We start from the raw sequence: 23,944 nt of genomic DNA on the forward strand, positions 1-23,944 counted from the left end.
AAACACCTACAATAGAACATCTACTGTAGCTTTCCTCAATACTTCTATCATTTCTACTCTATATAACATACCTCTCTCTATTGTTTCTGCCTGCAGGACAGTGACCTGATCATGACCTTCAACATGTCCATGCACCGATCCTGGTGGATGGAGAACGGTCCAGGCTGCAGGGTGACCCCGGTCACCCCTCCTCCGTCCTGGGCCCCGGAGGACCACCGCTACATCAGCATCGCAGGCTGTCTGCTGGAGTACCAGTATGTGGAGGTGGCCCACAGCTCCCTGCAGATCCTCCTGGCTGTAAGTATAGTAGGCCTCTGGCTGTTTGTGTCGGGCTGCTACCCACTACCCTCCCTCTCATCTCAGCTCATCTCAGCAAGGGAATGGGATGGACAGCGCTAGGCTTTGGGCATGTGGGACTCTTTTTGTTGAAGTCCTACATGCCCTGTACAGTGACCTTGTTTCACATGAAAAGGCTTTTATATTTGGGCTATGGTGAACCATGGCATTCTGTTCAGAAATGTTCATCTTGGTTTCAGTTTAGTGAGGCTGTCTACCTGTGTTATGATGGATGAAGGAGTTAGTCGTGTCCACGGTCATCAATGCTGAGACATGCCAATATGATGTGAAACACAACCCTAATAAGGCAGTGCTTAGCGAGCAGGCAAGCAAGACCCGAGCTGCATTATTTTGTCTCGTATTAATAGCTGCCTACTACTTTAGTGACTAATGGTCTTGCGGCAATATTATAACGCAGAAAATAGTCAAGGGGAAAAATAACTCTTGGGCTTGGCGGCAGCTTTTAGTGGCTTGGCAGTGGGCCATCCCAGGGGGATAGCAAGGGAAACGCAATTCCCTTATTGATGATTGGTTTTCCCTCCGTTCTCCTCCAGTGTGTGTGTGTGTGTGTGTGTGTGTGTGTGTGTGTGTGTGTGTGTGTGTGTGTGTGTGTGTGTGTGTGTGTGTGTGTGTGTGTGTGTGTGTGTGTGTGTGTGTGTGTGTGTAGGGAAAACCGTCCCCAGTGTATCTTTATTTTTTTCTCTCTCTCCCGCCATTCGTAATTATAGTCCCCAGGCTCGCAGTGTGAGTGGGAAATTCCCACAATGCACCAGTATTTCATAATGACTTCATGTATGGCGTGTAATTAGGGGAATGTGTTAATGAAAAAGAGTGGGGTGTTGCTGCTGTGTAAATGATCACAGCAAGGTTCCCCATAGATAGATCCCAGGAGAAAATGTTCTCTCCCCCAGCCTGAGCGTTCTACCCAGCTAACCACCCGATACTTTATCTGCCTGGATTTAGAACTATTCTCAAACTCTATCAGCTCCCAACTGACATTGTGCAACCTACTTTGGATTGGATTTCAGGGCTACTTCTCTGGTTTATAAGTTAGATCTCAATATATTTTACTCTTCACATTGGAATCTTTTTCAGTCACGGACCTAACACTTGATAAGATGAAACAAGCACTTACAGATTTTCCTAACCACTGTTTTTAATGAAAAAACAATGACATTTTATGTTTAGATTGTTTTGGTTAAGAACAATCGGGAGAAGGTGGATGATCATATCCCTTTCGCCAGTCATATGCTTTGTCTACTGTAGTACAATTGCATTACAGTAACGTCGAACAAGGTCTGTGCAATGAGTCTACAGTATATTCCACCACCTGTTCCTCCCATCTCTCTTGCGGTACAGTAGAATGGACACATAACACAATTCCAAACACCAGTGAGAATTATGCTTAGAACCTGTCAGATATTATGTAGAAAATGGTTGGAGTTATTGCAAGTTCAATAACGCTTAGTCTCCTAAACACAGGAGCTGTTCCACTGGCATGGTGTCAGGAGAATGTCGGGTGCCAGGATCAATATGACAATGAGTTAAGTTCTCCCTGAAACATCGAAGGGGAAAGACGGGTGTCTGTGTCAGCAGAAACCTTTAGCCGAATGAGGGCTGATTTAAAGGACTGCATGGAGCCCAATAATACTACAATGGTTTGATACTTCTTTCTGATATATCTTTTACTGCTTCCGACATCACTTTTGTCATTGCTTAACATATCATATTTCAAATACTAAAATGTGCTTGGAGAGAGACCAAATCCATTTAAATAAAGTGTAATATTAAAACTAATGGCCAAAGTGTGTTATGCACTCTTATATAAACTAAAAGCTAGAGCTGAGAGCTCAGAGCACTAGTCTCTGCAGTGGAGTCATTTGGGAAGTGGCGTGTCATGCTTTGTCAGTATGACTGATAGCAATGAGCAAAAGTCTGCAGACTTGGCCACAGTGTCCAGCATCGACTATAAATGATGCAAATCATATACAAACATTAACACAGCATTACACATACCGGTATTCCCATAATACCTATCCAATGTTGCCATAATGCATTTTTATTGTTGTTGTTTTTAAGTAGCATTTTATTAGCTTAGTGGAAAGCATTGGGACGAATTTAGAATCTATTTGCCAAATTACCCCCAATACTCTGGTAGCGGCTTTGTGTGGTGGCACTGGAAGTCTTAACGACAGTCTTCAAAATTGGGCTGAGAAAAATTCATAATAAGCATCCAAAACACACTGCTCCTATCTCAGACATTTGACATGGATGGAAGACTGTTTAATTGTGTCTGGCAGCATGAGGCAACAATGTCAATTTTCCCCAGCACCTCTGATGGATAATGAATGGCTTTCTTTCCTCACATGAGAATTTCAGGGCTAGAAATGACTGGTTCATTATCTTTCCCCCAAACTGAATGAGTGGCTCTTTGATCTGATAACTGCAGAGACAAGCTTCCTGCCTCTCTTCTCCTGTTCTCCCCTTCTCTCCTTCCCCCTCTACCAGACAAGAACAAAATGGATCTGCAACTTTTAGTTGTCCCTCTTCTTTCATTGAAGTATAGTCATTTGACAGGGTACAACGTACCCGAGTAATAATTTATTATCTCACATTTATTAATGAAAATAACCTGGTTTAATCTAATTCAGTAATATCTATGAAAATGGTCCACAATGAAAGGGCCTCCCTGTGTGAACCAAAATGATGAACTCCTTCTTTTAGTCCTGCTCAGGTCTCATACAGAGATAATTACAAGTATTAGAGAGGAAGCATCATAGAGAGAGGGCTGTCATTTCCTTGTCATGAACACACCCACCATTTTTTAACACAACGTTGTTCCCTAAGTCTCATTGTTTTTCTATTACTTTCTTTTTTAACATCAGAGCAACAGAGCAGCACCTTGTGCTAATGAGGTTTCCCTCAAAGCGGAGAATTGATGTAGGGGCCTAATCCGTTCATTTACAACCAGCCTAGACATTAGTATGGCTGTACGCATCATTACGCCATGAGGAAGCCTCCGTCTCAAAGTAATTAAATAGAGTTGTGTCGTAATGAGAAGCCTGCAGTGGATGAGACTGAGAGAGGATTGGAATCAGTGGAGGATCTTTTTATGTTACTACTCCACTGTTCTCTCCTCTCCTACAGTCCTCCTTGTCTTTGTCGGATTGAAACTCTGAAGGACTCTGTTTTGCTATCAACATCAGACAGACAGGCTGGTAGCTACGGTAGATAATTAAGATGTTTATTGGCGCAGTGACCTTTCACCGGAGTAGTGTAAATAAAGCCAGCCCAAGCTGTTTGCGGTGGGGTCACTGTGACACTGTCAACGTGAGACTGTTGGGTTAGTTGGCCCTTAGCTGAGTGACCATATGTTATTTTCAGCTCTGGGGTTGTGAGATTCGGTGAAACTGTGGTGTCTCACCGCTCTTTCTCCACATCCCATCTACAATTACACTTTGTTCCCACCAGCCTAGAATGCTATTATCTATGGATCATGTGTTAATGTTCCCGAGGGAATCGGAGGAAAAAGTACAGAGAATCTCATATCAGTAAACATACTCTTGACTGTGTTCTTCAGCTCAGCAGTGGTCCACCATGCTCTGGGAGTGTAATCACACAGCACTGAGTGGGATTTGAACCACTGATGATGGTTAACACTATGGATGTCCTCCGTCTCACCTTGGCCACCACACCGTGGCGAGGTCCGGCCATTTTGCTATGCACCATCGTCTGCTGCATGAACCTTTTACCGTGATGTAAGCATTGAGGAGAAGATAGCATCATGGTGGAAAAACAAAACTGTTACTGCACAGAAACCGTCACAGTTTACCAGAGAAATGTACAGTACAGTAATACTGTATGCCAACAAATGCAGAAAACTGTAGGTCTCTGAACAACCAACCGCTTTTTCACTAGCTTTGCTACTATGACAATTGTTTTGTCTATAAGAACCGCTGCTTGTCAATCATTATCTGCAGTCAGATGAGGAGTGCAGGAAGTCGTTGCTGTGTTGCCAGGCAGATTTCTCTGTTCTTCCTTCACACTGGGAGGGAGAGAGAGAAAAGCAGAGCGGCAAGGCAGTACACAGAGCCACAGAGAAGGGCTCCAGCAAACGCCACCACACTACTGGGGTCTAGGGGAGAGCCTGAGGGAGAGGGGGGAGAGAGAGGGGGTGGCCAGCTCACATGGCTGGATGAGCGGCTAAATGAGCTGTGTCCGGCATACAGTAGCATGGCTGATGCCTCAGAGGTCCGTGGCCAGTTTCTCTAAGAACAGCCAGTTGTGGAAGGTCATGAATCAGAAGAGGATCCACATTCACTCTAACAAAGCTGTTAGCTGTGGAATGATGAGGCTCTAAAGGTATGACTAAGTATTCTATTTAAAACATGTGCATTGACTGTGTTTGAACAATGACATGGTTTAATGTGAGAGTAACCCTGATAGGAAATGTGAGAGTCAATTCCAGACAGTGCTGCTGTATAGCGGCTACTAAAAGTTGCACATATACAGTAAAGGCAGAGCTTCATAGAGCCGTAAGGGGACTGGGTCTGTACAGAAGAGCTAACTTGTCATTCACTGGTGCTTCCTATGACAGGAGCCATAGGACTACATTATATGTAGCAGGCTGAACTCCTGGTTAGTACCACTTACTGTCAAATGTTAACTTTACAATTATGCCCATGCTCCCATATCCAAAGTGACATCTCATAGACTCACACAGACTTGCACAGACCCGCACAGACTCGCACAGACTCGCACAGACTCGCACACACGCACGCACGCACGCACGCACGCACGCACGCACGCACGCACACACACACACACACACACACACACACACACACACACACACACACACACACACACACACACACACACACACACACACACACACACACTGGAGGAGACAGCTCTTACTGTAGGAGACAGCTGTTGGAGTCCACAGGCCCCTCTACTCCTCCATCACATCCTCTAACCTGTATAGACAGACAACAGGCATTCTGAGCCCACGGCCAGAAGAGACACTTTAATGAATGAGACTATTAAACATAGCTGTGGTGATGTGCTTATGAGAATATTTTTAATGACACTTGTAATGAATCACACCTTGTTTAATTACATAGTGCCCTCTGACAGTACTGTTGCAGTGTATTTTGTTAGGTATTCAGAGTGGGTCTTTGAATGTGAGTGTAATTGTTTGTAGAAGAGCTTAGGCCTGGGTCCATTAGCTACAAGATTAAAGGGACGCACGGCATACCCATACGTATAATACATGCACCCATCACTCAGGCACTGTGAAAGACCCCTTGTTTAGTATTTGCCTGGTTAATAGTCGAGCTCTTTGCAATATTATTTACCCTGTTGATTAATTAGCATGACCTCCAAGTGTTTAAACAATGTCATTGCTGCTTTACCGCTGTAATCTATTCACAGAGTAGTGGAAATACCTTGCTTGTTTTATTCTCCATGTGATCCCACCATTTTAATTTTTAATTTATTTTCCCGTGGTTTGGCATTTCTGTCATGATGGGATGAGAAATTCTCTCTCTCTCCTTGTCTTTCTGTCTTCAGACATTCATTTCTATTCTGCACCTGAACCTCCCTCTCTCTCACTGCCTGCAATGTTCATTTCAATGGCTATTGTTCAAAGCTGTGTCTGGCGCGGATAACAGAATGGAAAGATGGGTATCTGTAGAGAAATCACTATTGAAGACCTGGCGGCTGGGCTCTGGGTAATATAAAGCAAACACTAAGGCCAATTTGGTCAAGTCATTTTAAGAGGATTGGAGGAGGTATCAGTCATGGTGGAGGAATCTGTTCCTTTGATGCATCAGTGAAGGAAAAACACTTTGCCTTCCAAATCTTCCAAGTCTCTGATTGAATCTCGAAGTATACAAATTAAACAAAAAGCAAAGGCCACAGTGATAGATGAATCCAATTCATTTAGCCAGGATAGGTGCTTTGCTCAAATTGCCACATCTTTTGACAATCTGTTTTTCATCCCCAAAGACTACACTTGTTTCATGCCTGTGCATGTATAGAAAGCTATTTTTTATGCTGTCAGTTCTGTGAATAGTGAATGCTTTAGCCCCTGGAGTAAAATGAATCAGCTTTGACAGTGGCCAACACCCTGAGGGAAGTGAATCAATTTGCTTCATTACATGTCAGTCCCTGAAGACCCACACAGAGACCATGGCCGCACAGAATTGCAATCTTAGACTAATTGTTGTATTGAAACAGAGTCATGCTCAGCAAATCATTCAGCAGACACCCGTCAGTCTGGCTCACAACGTTGTTATCAGAGAGGCTTCAGTATCAATCTCAGGTCCCTTTCAATCTCTCTCTCTCTGTTCTTATTCAAAGCCTGTTTCTCTGTGTGTCTCTCTCTCCTGGCCCACCCCTGTCCTCTTCCTCGTCCTCTCTCTGTGAGAAGGGCTTGTTGTTGTGGAATAACGGCGTGGACCTGGGCTCAGTGACAGGAGAGCTGATATTGTCAGGATCTCTGACGTGTCAGAGCTTCTCATCTGATAAGCCAGAGAGAGAGCGAGATTGGCGGCGAAAAGGCGGGCGCCTATTTTTCAAATGTCAGAAACGATACGGGACGGTGCTTGATGGGACCCCGCGAGCTGCGAGGGTACAGTGTTTCATTCCACTGCTTTAATGATGAGAGCCCCCCCCAACGTCCATATCACTGAGCTGGACATGATGAGTCTGCCTCCACCCCACTGAGCTGATTATTTCCAGGGCACAAAGTGGATAGATAGCACTGCACTGGTGCTGCTGGGGCTCGGCCATCATTGGGAAAGCATTGTAGTGACACTGACGCTGTTAGTAGCAGCGTACGGCCTCGGTCACGACACAACATCGTCAGAGTAAAAATAAATGGCTGTCTATCATTGTGACATGTAGGACATGCCGTGGTGATGTTTAGCTCAGCCGCGTATGTTTTGACACAGGGCATGTTATTTGTATGCTCTCCACTGTCACAATAGGGATATACTGTAATGTGTTTGGATAGAATAGCAAACAGCCTTGGTGTGTGAAGTACTGTATGTGTATGATGATGATACAGTATGGGTTGTATTTTGTGGCGCTCTAGTTACAGGAAGCACATGTTCTCTGGGGATACAGTTAGGGAATAAACATGTTCCTAATGTTTACTGTAGCATTAAGATATGTTAAGATAATCCGCTTTGTGTTAAGAAGGCCTTTGACCCTACCTATTTGACCCTGCCTATTTGACCCTGCCTATTTGACCCTGCCTATTTGACCCTGCCTATGTTACTTGACGTGTTATGAAATAGCCATGAGGGCTTTGGGAGGTCACAGGAACAATTAGAAAGAAGTCACGCAAGCTAAGCACCAAATGGCTTATTTTCCCCCATGACCCTCCTATTTAGGGGAAAGATGTGAGATAGATTTTTCTGTTGTCAGACAAGCGATCAAGCTTCACATAGGTGCATCACACTTTACAATTAGAAATACACAGATACTCAGGCACATATTGAGGTCAAAACTAGCATTACTATAGCTTTACCATCTTCTCAGGCCGATATTGTAATGCGGTGCGTGCTGGTGGCAGGGAAGTCAGACGCAGGAGAATGAACTTGGTAAAAACGGAGCTGTTTAATAAACATTCAAAAAACCTCTGAAAACCAAAGTATACAAAAATAACATAATAGGGTGCAAAACCCGTCGCACACCAGAACAAATAACACACCTACATACAACAAACAATCTCTGACAAGGACATGAGGGGAAACAGAGGGTTAAATACACAACATGTAATGAATGGGATTGGAACCAGGTAGACAAGACAAAACCAATGGAAAATGAAAAGTGGATCAATGATGGCTAGAAGGTCCGTGACGTTACCCGCCGAACACCACCCGAACAAGGAGAGGGGCCGACATCGGCGGAAGTCGTGACAGATATTAGCTGGCGTGCCATTCATTTGGAGACTTTAGACTCAGTATACAGAGCAAGCATCTACTGAAGGCTCTCAGGGCTCAGTACATTATAGAGGGGCCATATGCCGTCTTGGTATTCAAACAGTAGTTTGGCCAAGATCAATGGAGAGATGTCTGAATGTATTATAGTAAACAAAGAGAAATTCTGCTCCAAGCTCAGAGATTTGGCTTTTACATCAAGCAATCAATGCCTGGACAATGGCCACATAATGATTGTCAAGTGATGGAAAAGTATCTCTGCAAAGCCAGTAAGGTTAGCCAATAAGACCAGAACCAATTAAGCAGAGTTGTGTATTTTGAGATGCTTTGCCAGAGGTAAAGCACATTATCTAACCCACCTTGGGTCACATCCATCAATTAATTACTGTAGTCATGTGTGGTTGTAGGTGGAAGCAGCATCAATGTAGAAGGATATTATGGAATGTACCTTTAATGGTCTAGATCAGGAATGGGTAACTTTGATGGGGTGGGGGCCACAAAAAAACAGAACTCTAGCTGTCCGCTAGACTACCTTACCAATCCCCCAAAACAATTGCGGGCATGGGATAATTAAGTGACTGCTGATGCACAACCAAATGTCCAGTTATTACTCTAACGCTCAACAGTATGTTGAGACCTCGACTGAGTTCTAAAATGTGTTGTTGAAATTGGTCAGTGCGCCTACGAAAGGGGGACGGTGCTCCCAGTTGCCCGTCCCTGTAACCATGACCAGTGAAAATGAGAACAAATAGTCCTCTCCTGTGTGAGTTACCAACCAGTGCAAACCCAATAAAGGTCATTTCACCGCAACCTTCCGTCCGTCAACATACATGCAACAACCATGTCATGTAACCAGCCTATTCCTGTTTCAAGATGGACTCTTTGCCAACAGGAGTGCACAGCATGCTATAAAGGAAGCGATTTCTGCATTCAGTCCTATTTGGCCATGGTATGTTTGGCCCGGGCTTGTGAGACTTTTGATGTCTGTCTCAGACGTATAAAGGAGATGGGAAACTGTATGAGGGGAATCATTGTCAAACACTTCACAAACATCTCTGTGTGCTTGAAGAGAGTGGGAGGAAAGCACCAACCATGTGTTTATTGTGCTGTTACACTACCATGTCAAAAAGCGACTCATTCTCCCCAACAGTTAAGTGCCTTCACAATTGTGAAAGTGGAAAATTGGGACTGATGTGTGTAGTTGGAGAATCACAGTAATCTCAGAGGAAGCAAAGCCTTCTGCTTTATATCTGATCATTTGGTTTGGTACCACTGAGACGGTGCAACAGCTATCCTGAAGTAAAAGAGCTCTCTCCTGGTACAATGCATTGATTGATTGTTATCTCTTTGGATTCTCTAGAAATAGCAGGGCAACCAAACAGGGCATATAACATCATTAAAGATCATTATGAATAATTGCTTTAGGGAATGACTTAATAAATATGACCTTTCAGTAGAGAGGGATGTGTTTAAACCACGTACTATTTCAACATTCAGTGATTCTGCTAAAGATGCATAACCCATTACCTTGTTTGCTCAAGAGATTCAGACTAAATGTTGAATAATCCTTCTTATTAATGCATTTTTAACCTAGCGGCTTAATATTGATTGCCTGTTGCTTAGACATATTACTTTCATTTGTGTTATATGCTGTTTTCCAAAGCACACATTTGGCTTGGAATCTGTCTGGGGTACAGGCCAATACATGTTTCCCCACATATAGCTTTGAGTAGTGACCATCAGGCTTGGTTGAGAGTAAAAAACAGAATAGTTTAGGGTTTCTTGTACATACCAGTCAGATAAAAATGCACCTCGACAGAATGGTCTGGTTTGGTGGAATCTCTCTTTACTGTGTGTGTGTGTAAGTTATGTTCTTACTTGAAATATTTAATGTTTCAATTTCTCAAAACTCTTTCAGGTGAGTTTATTTTGTATTTATCCTGCCATCCTCTTTCTGGAAAACTGTGGCCATTGATATAAGAGGTAAACTTGTTTGAAAGCATTTATGATTCAGCAAGAAAGTTGGTAGACATTTTATGCATTCTCATTAGAATTTTGACTTGACACATTTTCAGTTAAAAGCATGTGATTAATTAACCAATTGCATTGATTCCAAAATGTATTTCTAATGACACAAATGAGGAAAGGAGTTTATCTGTGTCCCAAATGGAACCCTATTCCCTATATCGTGCACTACTTTTGATCAGAAGCTGGACAAAAGCAGTACACTATATGGAATAGGTTGTCACGATCGCTGTCTTGAAAAAGACCGGACCAAGGAGCAGCGTGCCGAGCGTACATTTTTTCTTTATTTCTTTAAATGTTGCCAACAAAACAACGACCGCGACGCTCCGTAAGGCTATACCTGCATCAAACAAAGACAACTACCCACAAATACAAAAGGAAAAAAGGCTGCCTAAATTTGATTCCCAATTAGAGACAACGATAGACAGCTGTCCCTGATTGAGAACCATACCCGGCCAAAACATAGAAACAAAGAACATAGAGTTTCCCACCCTGACCAACCAAACATAGGGAATAAAAAGATCTCTACGGTCAGGGCGTGACATAGGGTGCCATTAGGATTCACACTCTATCCTCATCCATTATGTACAATGTTTTACACTACAACCTACAGTATATACATCTATCATTTGACCTCTTTGCTTTCTCTCCTCTTATAAAAAGATGCCCACCAGCTGAAGGCTCAATAGAGAAGTCAATGAGCTTGGGCCGTGGCCATGATTAAGGAAGTAAAAGGTTAATTTAGCAACCGAACAAGACCAATGCCAATGTGGAACTCACACAGCACAAGCTCAGGGGGTCTTTGCTGTGGAGCCCCTCCCTCCACCGTAGGGAGACTAATTCAGATGAAGAGCTGGGTGTATGTAGGTCCCCCAAGGAGGGTTAGAATGAAGACAACTGAATTGGTTTCTGCTCTAAGGGTGGAAAATTACTAAAGACACAGAGGTTTATTTGGATTAGACCTAAAGAATGGTCCCAGCTCACAGATGAAAGTCAGCCCTTTGTCTACATTACATGAAAGCTAATGAATTCCTCAATCTCTTATTTTCTAAGGACTTTAACTGTCAAACGATGATTCACTGATGTATCAATGTATAAAAACATACACCAGGGGAAATTCACTTGTAAATACACTAATGAGTATATTCATATATTAGAATAACACAAAGTAGCTTTGGAAAATGTTGGCTAGTAATAATACTGGGTTCATACTGTGTACTGTGCAGATTAAATGTCTTTGATGGTTGTGGATGTGTGGGGTGATGCTTTGCCATCTTTGAATTATGATGAATACATTTGCTCAGAGCCCATTTTCCAAATGTTCTCCAGTCTTTTGTTCTCAGTATGGGGTTAAATACTAGGGAAACATTTCAGCGAGGCTTTCGCTTGTCCTCAATCTTTCTGTGCTGTATTACACAGTGTGTTCAGGGCCTCATTTAGAGTGATGCATCAGTCTGCCATCCACAGCATTTACCCCCAGAATCTCTGATGTGTGGCAAACAGAAAACCTTGTTTTATAGGAACTGCTGAAATGCCACTTGGCTTTATTGTGATGAGTAATAAAACACACATCAGACCCTTAGTATACTCTGTAAATGCCTCACATATACAATCAGCACTTCCCTAAGCCAGGTCTGGTTTTACAAGAGTCTGTATGCCAACAGTTGTCCTATTTAAAAGATTTGATGGAGTCAATGTACTTAGATGTTTAGCCTTGATGACATGTTGTAGCTTGCTTCCATTTCCTGGCGATGCAACCCCAGTAAAAAAGCTATGGTTCCAATAAAAGGTTGTTTGATGGTGAAAGCTGTCAACTGCCAATGACCAGTTGTTGGCATGTTAAGCAGCCTCGGCCCAGTTTATAAACGCGAAAGACCAAGGCTACCCGCAGCGGGCCAGAGAACGCAGGAGGATGGAGTCAAGGACATGTGAATTACCTTATGCACAAGCTGAGCCGCACACAGTTTGAAATGGGAGTCTACGCTGAAACAGAAATAGGTTGAGTGATGCCACACAACACCAGGAAATTGATTAAACTATGTGATTTCGCACCACTTTTTATGAGGAGATAGGTTAGCTGGGGAATTCCATCCACATCAATTACTCTATGAGGGACTTTTGAAGTTACATTTTCCCTGCTGAGCTCTAATATTCGAGGGTGAAATAAAAGATCTGAGTATTAATACAATGTGAGGTTTTACTAGGCTAGGTTCCAGGATTTTTACACAAGCAGCGTCATGTTCACAGCACTAGACTTGGCACAGTATCCAAAATGCAATACCCCACTCTATGATTCTGATGTCAAACAATCCATATGAAACCCATTTTTGGCAACAAAGAATATATATATATTTTCAATGGTGTTTACTGTAGAGAATGTTTAGTCAATTGTTCTCTGGCTGAATTGGTACATTCTAAATGAATGGGCCCGTTGTGAAAACACTCCTCCTCCTCTCCTCCTCCATTGTCATGTCAGTTGAATTTCATAAGTGCTGCACAATTGAAAGTGGAGAGTCCTCTGTCTCAGCCCTCAACACTCCTTGACCTTTGGGCCGTGATTTGCATGTGATCCATCCATACAACAGCACCCTCCGAATAAAATAAGGCCAACATGTGAACAGTATCCCACCAGTGCAAAACATGTCACTTACTCAGTGTCGTGGAGGACAGTGTCATGGCTGTCAGCTGCACAACAGAGGAGACTGTGTCTGTTCATTTATAAGGCTCCTGATTCAATCAGTCTTTGAACAGTAACACAATCAGTTATATCCAAAGTCAACTGGACAAAGCTTCCTTTTAAAAGTGACAGTTATGAATGTAGTACAGATGTGTGTCTCACTGACTCTCGCCTAAACAATAGAGAATGGCTGTGTTGTGCGTCTGTTTATAATGCTTGCGTTGAGAGCAGTCATGCTCCCAGAATTATTCTCAATTATGAATGGTTTTCTCAGAAACTCTGCATGTATTATTCAGATTTATAGAGTCAAATTTTAACCAACCGTCAATAATCATCTTCACAGTGGAATTTCCTATGGAGTAAAACAGCTTGTGTTTAAAGGAGCCTTTATCATAAGAATACCCACAAATTAGGCTTACACCCTGTGACATGGTTCTAAACGAGATACCTTTGGCTAATCAGAGGAGCTGTGTGTGTGTGTGTGTGTGTGTGTGTGTGTGTGTGTGTGTGTGTGTGTGTGTGTGTGTGTGTGTGTGTGTGTGTGTGTGTGTGTGTGTGTGTGTGTGTGTGTGTGTGTGTGTGTGTGTGTGTGTGTGTGTGTGTGATGTTTTTTTGTCTGGTAATCACACAGCAAACAAAAACAGCAGCTCCTTTGTTTCACCTCCTCAGTGCTCCTGATGGGTAAAGTGTGCAGTGTGTTATGTGTGGCGGGGCCGGCATTGTGTGTGACTAGTGTCTGTGAGTGTTGGCCTGTGCTACCAGCCTACTGCAGAGACAGAGTGTGGGGCGGGCACATTATTCAGAGTAAATGAGAGTGAGACCTTGAGGTATTCCCATAATCTTAAATCTGGGGTTGCTCAGATTTGTAACTGTGTCTGTTTGTGGCCCTTAGACTCCAAACAATGCCTGAATATGAGGACGGCACACCCACTATCTACATGGCTGTCCACAGTACGGTCACGTGCATAGCCTCCTGTCTGACTGAATCCTCTGTGACATTGAGAATGTCCATTTCTCTCCACACACTGACCACAGTCAAAATCCCAGCTTCCCTATCGCCCAATCCAATCAGAGACCTCCAATCACTGGCCTATGAAATTACAGGCCTAAGGAGGAGCGGGGGAAGAGAGTAATATTGTTGTGTTCTGGGTTTTATTAGTGCCTAGAGCAGGGATATCTAGTATGCTACTGTATTTCTCTCAGGATAAGCCTCCAATTAGATTTCCTATGTTCCTATGTTCCCTTGGCTTTCTATTGTTATACTTAATCCACTAAATCTTCATATTAGGTGACACATTTTAAATACAGTCTCAATAAGAACCGCCAGGCCCACATTATTTGATACCGTCCATTAGATTTTTTTCAGGCTGTGGCTGCGAATACGGAGTTGTCGTCCCCGGACCCTCTGGAAACCTTTTTTCTCAAAGCTACCAATCCAGATCGCGTTCTGCGCATGTGTTAATTTACACACATTTTTTTCTACGTATCTGCTGCTCACACTGCTGCTCACACTCCTACATTCACATTTCTCTCTTTACCCACCCTCTTCTGAACCATTATGATATAGCCAATGTCTCTGCCTCATCTGAAGAGCTGGAATAAAAACCATGAGGCGATTTGAACAAACATTCAAGGCCATTATGAAGGCTACAACCTTCTCTGTCTGTTGTAACAGATATTGCAGTTGCATAAGCACATTGCATTGGAGTAAAAACAATCAACATTTTGTGTGATATAGGATAATCTTTGTAGCTGCTGCCATATCGTAGCCACTAGCCAGAGTTGCTGAAAAATAACACTAATACTTTGACTGCCTGTCTGCCTCCTGCTTAGCCAATGTTTGTATGATTAAAAAATAATATTAAATCGCTAATTAGACTGCGTGTCTGTGTCTTGCTTGAATTTGATATGCTGCCTAGATAGCTGCATGCAACTCCCCACTTGAGTGTTGCATTGGGGCAAATGACAATCTGCGAGTTTGTACGAACATGTTGATCATGTCTTTTGTGTAGAACATATAAATAGCTGCATGAAGACTAACTCCCCTCCTGAAAAAAGAAAATGAAATTGTGCTTATGCCTAATAGCCTACTGAGGCATGGAATGCAGTAGTTGGAACATGTCGACCATGTCCTTTGCGTACAACATACATTTTTGTAGGCTACACCAGACAAAGGCGTTCATCGCCGATCAAGGAAGGAGAAGAGGCAGCGGAGCAGCTAAACACAGCAAAAAAAGAAACGTCCTTTCACTGTCAGCGGCGTTTATTTTCAGCAAACTTAACGTGTAAATATTTGTATGAACATAACAGGATTCAACAACTAAGACATAAACTGAACAAGTTCCACAAACATGTGACTAACAGAAATGGAATAATGTGTCCCTGAACAAAGGGGGGGTCAAAATCAAAAGTAACAGTCAGTATCTGGTGTGGCCACCAGCTGCATTAAGTCCTGCAGTACATCTCCTCCTCACCAGATTTTCCAGTTCTTGCTGTGAGATGTTACCCCACTCTTCAAACCAAGGCACCTGCAAGTTCCCGGGCATTTCTGGGGGGAATGGCCCTAGCCCTGACCGTCCAGTCCAACAGGTCACAGACGTGCTCAATGGGATTGAGATCCGGGCTCTTTGCTGGCCATGACAGAACAAGGACATTCCTGTCTTGAAGGAAATCACACACAGAATGAGCAGTATGGCTGGTGGCATTGTCATGCTGGAGGGTCATGTCAGGATGGGCCTGCAGGAAGGGTACCATATGAGGGAGGAGGATGTCTTCCCTGTAACGCACAGCGTTTAGATTGCCTGCAATGACAACAAGCTCAGTCCGATGATGCTTTGACACACCGCCCCAGACCATGACGGACCCTCCACCTCCAAATCGATCCCGCTCCAGAGTACAGGCCTCAGTGTAACGCTCATTCCTTCGACGATAAATGTGAATCCAACCATCACCCCTGGTGAGACAAAACCGTGACTCGTCAGTGAAGAGAACTTTTTGCAAGTCCTGTCTGGTCCAGCGACGGTGGGTTTGTGCCCATAGGCGACGTTGTTGCCGGTGATGTCTGGTGAGGACCTGCCTTACAACAGGCCTACAAGCCCTCAGTCCAGCCTCTCTCAGCCTATTGTGGACAGTCTGAGCACTGATGGAGGGATTGTGCGTTCCTGTTGTAACTCGGGCAGTTGTTGTTGCCATTCTGTACCTGTCCCGCAGGTGTGATGTTCGGATGTAGCGATCCTGTGCAAGTGTTGTTACACGTGGTCTGCCACTGTGAGGACGATCAGCTGTCCGTCCTGTCTCCCTGTAGTGCTGTCCCAGTACGGACATTGCAATTTATTGCCCTGGCCACATTGCAGTCCTCATGCCTCCTTGCATCATGCCTAAGGCACGTTCACGCAGATGAGCAGGGACCCTGTGCATCTTTCTTTTGGTGTTTTTCAGAGTCTGTAGAAAGGCCTCTTTAGTGTCCTAAGTTTTCATAACTGTGACCTTAATTGCCTACCGTCTGTAGTGTCTTAACAACTGTTCCACAGGTGCATGTTCAATAATTGTTTATGGTTTATTGAACAAGCATAGGAAACTGTGTTAAAACCCATTACAATGAAGATCTGTGAGTTATTTGGACTTACCAATTATCTTTGAAATACAGGGTCCTGAAAAAGGGATGTTTCTTTTTTTGCTGAGTTCATGTAGGCAGCAGCTACAAAAAAAATCCCTGAAGATGCGCAGAAACCTCTATATCTTTAGCCACTGCAGATTGGGGTTACAGAAAATCCAGAACCACAGCCTATCTGTTTAAAAAATAAATATGCATATGTATAATCACTATTTGTGAAATGTCTCTTAAACCATGTTTTTTTTACCCCATTGACGATGCAGGGCTTCTTTTTGGAACATTGTTTATGTGCCTCTGTTTTTCAGTGTCTCTTCAACATCTCTATATGACCCATTTCATAGAGCAGTGTGATACACTAGACGCTGTACTAACACCTGTTTCCTCAACACAGAATGTTTTCCACATGGAGATGCTCTTTTGATCTCTCAATCATATTCTACTTTTTCTCAGTGGTGGCTCATGTTTTCCCACCAATAAGTTTGTGTAGCTCTCTTCATCTCTTGAGGGCATGGACACAAACATCTATGTTTCCTTCACTGATTGTGCTATTCTAATTGGTCCCCTTCTCACTGTAAAATGTCACCACTCTCCAGAAAATGTATTTGATTACCTTTCCCCATTTCTCTTTTTCAGCTTGTTGGGTTCATCTATGCCTGTTATGTGGTGAAGCTAATCTCGGAAGAGGAAGACAGCTGTGAGTATTGCCTTTCAATTACTATGGTAGATCTATGAGAAATATGGCTGATTCCTACAGTCACACTTTTTATGGTGAGTCATTTCCCTTTGCTTGTTATAATGATGACTCAGCCAATTTTAAAAGGGCCATCTCACCTCATGTGCCTTAGTGAAACACACATATTTTATTCATAAGCGTTACCTGACCAATCACATAACAGTAATGAGCCATCTTCCTGGACTCGCTCCATGATATAATAACTAAAGTGTTTATATCCAGCTACACTCTTAGAAAAAAAAGGTGCTATCTAGAACCTAAAAGGGTTCATTGGCTGTCCCCATAGGAGAAACCTTTGAAGAACCTTTTTTGGTATCAGGTAGAACCCTTTTGGGTTCCATGTAGCACCCTTTCCACAGAGGATTCTACAATGACCCAAAAGGGTTCTACCTGGAACCAAAAATGGTTCTACATGGAACACAAATGGATTCTCCTATGGGGACAGCTGAAGAACCCTTTTGAATAAGAGTATAGATACAGTATGTCTGGCTCAAGGTTGACATTTCTGTATTCCTGTGTTTACAGAGTACTTTATTTACTCGAATAACTGAGCATTGGCATGTACATTCCTCATCTGGTCGGATCTTTAAATTTAGCCAAGTTTAATGCTCCAGCAAACATTTGGATTTAGATGTTGCTGGATTTAAACAATTTATTTTATTGATCCCAGGCCCAGCCGCTTGTGGATCCCAGCCTTAAAGGAAAGTGTGGGAAATGTCCCCATTTGTTAAATTCAGAAAACATTGCAGCACATACCCAGTCAAGTTGCCTTGTTCCAAAATGCATGAATTATTCTCTTTGGCCGCTGCCTCATTTTTTAGAAAAGTTATATTAGGACAGGAATTAGTTTTTGTGTGATTGTCATTTATAATTGATATTGATTGCTGTAATACATGTGCGACTTCTCCTTGTTACCGGTCTTGCTTTGTAAACTATGTGTTGGAAAGAATGCATTTGCCAAGTACTCCGGCATACTAGATCAATACCATTTTTCTTCTAGCGATCTCTCTTGCATTCTCTCCATTTGCAACATTCATCACCAAGCAACAGACATAAAGAGAAAGCAGGAACGAGAGGGGATAGAGAGAAAAGTATAGAGAGGGAGGAGGTCACATGAGGCGACTCTACATGCCTTCTCTGTCATTTGGGATTTTTTTTCACTGCATTAATTCAATTTTTATAATTATAGTTATTAAAATTCACTGTATGGTTGGTACAGCAAGCCTTTATTAAGAGTGCTCACCTCCCCTAGGTCCCAGCACAATACTGTTGGTGGTTGGTAGGTTGAAAAGACTTATCCAAATGCACTGAAATTATACCTGACTACTGGTTAGTGTGGTCACAACAGAACATTGTATGTGTCACGTTCTAACCTTAGTTCTTTTGTTATGTCTTTGTTTTAGTATGGTCAGGGCGTGAGTTGGGTGGGTTGTCTATGTTCGTTTTTCTATGATTTGCTATTTCTGTGTTTGGCCTGGTATGGTTCTCAATCAGAGGCATCTGTCAATTGTTGTCCCTGATTGAGAACCATATTTAGGTAGCCTGTTTTCTATTGTGTTTCGTGGGTGATTGTGTTCTGTCTTTGTGTATGTCACCAGACAGGACTGTTTCGTGTCATTCTCATTTATCGTTTTTGTTGTTTTGTTCGAGTATTCATTTTCATTAAAAGGCATAATGAATACTTACCAAGCTGCACCTTGGTCCTCCTCTCTTTCTCCCAACGACGAACGTTACAGTACGCCCATTACTTGTCAACAATGCAGATTCTTCCTATGGCAAGATTTTAATATAATTGAAGAAGGCTTTGCGTCTGATAACATGGTAATGTTTCCTAATACAGCTTCAATGTACAGACAGTACATTTTATATGGGAGCTATTATGAGAGACATCACTGAGAGATTCATAGGGTGTGCAGTGAGGTTGCTCCCTCAGGCTATAATTTTTTTTGTGAAATAAGGGATGCAGCACTTAGTAGACTATTTCCTCTACATTTAGCATGGGAATCTGAGTGTAAAAAATGCAGCGCTTCTCCTGGCTGTGCTGGAGCCCCTGTGAGACAGCCAAAAGGCAGGCAAGAGTGCTGAACCATGACCACAGCCGAATGTGAGTCTCTCAGCTACCTGAGATTGCCTATCAGACCACAGCGCTCTCTCTCTAAAAGAACATCTCCAGACATAGCTTTCCCGTCTTTAGAGCCCAAATGTATCCTTCCCTGACAAAAAATGGGGAGTACCTCAATTTGAAATATTAAAGAGCACATCTTGAATAAGTAAAGGATTCCCTCAGGCATTGTTATGATAAAAGTCATCTGGGTCCAAATTAAGAGCAGGTTCTATTTGCCACTCAATAATGGCTGTTAGAAATGTGCCCTTCAGGGAAAATGAAGCTTTAATTGTAATTTGCACTTGACAATCTCGTGGATGTATTTGATGTATTCCAGAGTTGAAATTTAAAGTACCTGGAAAAAGCCCATGAAGGATAATACTATATTTGCAACGTGACAGAGGAGGTTTGATGTCCTGCATGAAATGATTGCCGAGAGACACTGTTTAATTTGCCCAACACAAAGGAATAATATTATCCAACAGTGTTCATATCCTCCAGTGAATGAGAATGGTATTGATGGTTTGATCCCTGGGACATGAGGAAACACTGATCTGGGAGCTGTATTGGCTATTACAGCTCCAATTAATATAGTACATGAAGCACCTCAGAGAAGGTAATGAACAGCTAAAACCAATCAACACGCTCACTCCGTAATTACACTTACTATCAAGGGTAATATCCCAGGGTCCATTTAAAAGAAAGGACAGTATTTAAAATGATTTAGTCTCCAAGAGAAGAGGAGAGAGAGAATGAAGAAGAGGGAGGGAATAAAGGTGCTACAAGTACTTTTTTTGCATTTATAACAAGTAAACGAGAATACAGCTTCCTCTGTTGGATTTGCAATCAGGGTCAGTGTACCAGTAAGGTGGAACCTCATGTTGATTGGCCCTTGGCGGCATTTCATTTGCCACTGCTTTGTCATACCAACTTGTTGTGACGGCTTAAGACAAAACAATTTGGAGACATAGACCAAGTCGTGCTGACTGCTATTCTAAACACTACTGCCATCAAACCGTCCCCTATATCTTATAAGGCCTACTTAATACAGCACAATCATTATGTGTGTTACGTCACCAAGTCACCAAGAGCTTATTTTTTCATGTTGGCATGGTAAACATAAGTAGCCGGCAGGCATTTAACCATTAGGGCATTATACACAAACATTATTCCCTCCACCAAAAGGAAAATATGAAAATAGCTTTTTTATAAAAACACATAATGGTTTGCTTGTGGGCAAAATATTAGCATTTACTCTGCAGAACAATACTGAACATATACACTTAGGTGCTGAAGCTACATTTACTGAAACTAAATAAACAACCTTGTGATGCGAACCTTGACCTTTATTGTATCCTTCATACAGTACAATAGCTTGGGTCTATAAGGTTGTATCTGCAAAAAGACTATTCTGAGATAATTGGCTTTAAAGTTCCGAACCATTATTGGTTTGAATGATCTCAGCAATTTTTTATCTTGTACTCTTTTGAACTTAATAACATGAATTGGGGTATTTAGAATACTATATACCTAGAGAAAATTGAACAGAACAATGGTTTGTCAATAAGAACATTTTGATAAAAATGCAGATAGAACCTTATAGTCCCAAGCTTTCGAGTTAGCATTTTGTTGAAACTGCCTGATTGAGATGTGGCCATTCTCCAGATCTTAAATTGTACACTTTCTGTCTTATCGCTGCAGGTCCTCTGATAAGCCTGATCAGAGTACACAGGTTAATGCCTATAATGAGGGCCAACAAGGATTTAGAGCTTTTGGTGAACATTCCCTAAATGTACCATTATAATGATGATAATGCCAAACCTTCCATCACCTCCCATTCAAGGCAGTAGGGAAGGAAGGGGGCACTCATCAGCTAATCAGTCTTATCTCAGTGTTTCGTTTGTCTTAGAGACAGACTCGGATGCATTAAGACATTGGATCTTATCAGAGGCTTTAGTACCTCCGTCTTTTTGTGTTAGGCCCAGATACCCAGATCTGCTGGGGCTTGAAACTGCTGGCAGGCCTCTGTGGAGGGCTGGGCCCTAATCCTGTCCAGTTTGTATTCTGTGTGATCTGCAGCATGACTCCACTGCGGATATCACCAATACCCAGCCTTTAGATGGTCCAGACACTGATTATCTACTGCCTGGGATTATCACAGACACAAGCAGGCACACGCTTATTTAGAGACACAGAAGCACACACACACACACACACACACACACACACACACACACACACACACACACACACACACACACACACACACACACACACACACACACACACACACACACACACACACACACACACACACACAGAGAGAGAGAAGCACACACATACAGAAGCACATACACACACACACACAAGCCTTTGTTTGATCTCACAGTAACCAGATATCCTCTTTTTCTTTGTCTCCAGTTGATTTTATAGGAGGGTTCGACTCCTACGGTTATCAAGGGCCTCAGAAGACATCCCATTTGCAACTACAACCCATGTATATGTAAGTGCAATGTAGCTACATCTCTTCACACCTGCTATTACAGTACTTCTGAAATGTTTTCTCCTGGCACCAAGACTTGTCTTGTCTTGGTGCCAAGTTCACTATGTTTTCACACTTGAGTCTATAAATTGGACGAATAGGACTAGCCTATGTGAGGACATTATAATGTAAGGCAGAGAGAAGTCTCATCTATAAATAATGCTAGTGTCAATACAGATAAAGAAATAGCTTGGGTCAACAATGAGGCAGGGAATGTTTGTATCTGGACTAGAGGTCGACCGATTATGATTTTTTTTTTTTCAGCGCCGATACCGATACCGATTATTGGAGGACTAAAAAGGCCGATACCAATTAATCGGCCAATTTTTTTATATATTTTTTTTATTTGTAATAATGACAATTACAACAATAGTGAATGAACACTTATTTTAACTTAATATAAAACATCAATAAAATCAATTTAGCCTCAAATAAATAATGAAACATGTTCAATTTGGTTTAAATAATGCAAAAACAAAGTGTTGGAGAAGAAAGTAATATGTGCCATGTAAAATATGTGCCATGTAAAAAAGCTAACGTTTAAGTTCCTTGCTCAGAACATGAGAACATATGAAAGTTGGTGGTTCCTTTTAACATGAGACTTCAATATTCCAAGGTAAGAGGTTTTAGGTTGTAGTTAATGTAGTATTTATAGGACTATTTCTCTCTATACCATTTATATTTCATATACTTTTGACTATTGGATGTTCTTATAGGCACTATAGTATTGCCAGTGTAACAGTATAGCTTCCGTCCCCCTCCTCGCCCCTACCTGGGCTCGAACCAGGAACACATCAACAACAGCCACACTCGAAGCATCGTTACCCATCGCTCCACAAAAGCAGGGCAAGGGGAATAACTACTCCAAATCTAAAAGCGAGTGACGTTGGAAACAGTATTAGCACACACCCAGCTAACTAGCTAGCCATTTCACATTGGTTACACCAGCCATTAGGCTGATAGGCTTGAAGTCATAAACAGCGCTGTGCTTGCGAAGAGATGCTGGCAAAACGCACGAAAGTGCTGTTTGAATTAATGATTACGGGCCTGCTGCTGCTCAGTCAAACTGCTCTATCAAATCAGACTTAATTATAACATAATAACACACAGAAATACGAGCCTTTGGTCATTAATATGATCGAATCCAGAAACTATCATTTCTAAAACAAAACGTTTATTATTTCAGTGAAATACGGAACCGTTCGGTATTTTATCTAACGGGTAGCATCCCTAAATCTAAATATTCTTGTTACATTGCACAACCTTCAATGTATGTCATACTTACGTTAAATTCTGGCAAATTAGTTCACAATGAGCAAGGCAGCCCAAACTGTTGCATATACCCTGACTCTGCGTGCAATGAATGCAAGAGAAATAACAATTTCACCTGGTTAATATTGCCTGCTAAACTGGATTAGTAGTTATAACTAGTGATTATGATTGATTGTTTTTTATAAGATAAGTTTAATGCCAGCAATGTACCTTAGCTTCTATTGCATTCGCGTAACAGGCAGGCTACTCATGGAGTGCAATGGTTCGAGTGTTGGACTAGTTAACTGTGCGATTACAAGATTGGAACCCCTGAGCTGACATGGTAATAATCTGTCGTTCTGCCCCTGAACAAGGCAGTTAACCCACAGTTCCTAGGCAGTCATTGAAAATAAGAATGTGTTCTTAACTGACTTGCCTAGTTAAATAAAAGGTATTAAAAAATATATTTAAAAAAATAAAAAATAATCGGAAATCGGCGCCCAAAAATACTGATTTCCGATTGTTATGAAAACTTGAAATCGGCCCTAATTAATCGGCCATTCCGATTAATCGGTCAACCTCTAATCTGGACTCCTGAACGGTTAGGATTTGCTTGAGACGAAATGAGGAGAACACAGGAAGAGATGTTCAAACTTGAAAGGATTTCCCTCGTTGACACTGAATGGATCAGAGATATTATTTTATAATCCT

General features: G+C 42.2%; 1 protein-coding gene across 1 annotated transcript in view; it reads left to right on the forward strand.

Annotated features, from left to right (window-relative positions):
• The window catches only part of LOC118397873 (sodium/potassium-transporting ATPase subunit beta-1-interacting protein 2), a 162,375-nt gene that overhangs the window by 132,884 nt on the left and 5,547 nt on the right, over positions 1-23,944 (forward strand). Inside the window, exons 4-6 of the mRNA XM_052471033.1 lie at positions 97-297; positions 17,237-17,297; positions 21,862-21,943. Of these exons, the coding sequence (XP_052326993.1) occupies positions 97-297; positions 17,237-17,297; positions 21,862-21,943 (344 nt within the window). The remainder of the gene's footprint in view (positions 1-96; positions 298-17,236; positions 17,298-21,861; positions 21,944-23,944) is intronic.

Source organism: Oncorhynchus keta, chromosome 19, assembly GCF_023373465.1.
Source record: "Oncorhynchus keta strain PuntledgeMale-10-30-2019 chromosome 19, Oket_V2, whole genome shotgun sequence".
In the NCBI taxonomy this organism is placed as follows: domain Eukaryota; kingdom Metazoa; phylum Chordata; class Actinopteri; order Salmoniformes; family Salmonidae; genus Oncorhynchus; species Oncorhynchus keta.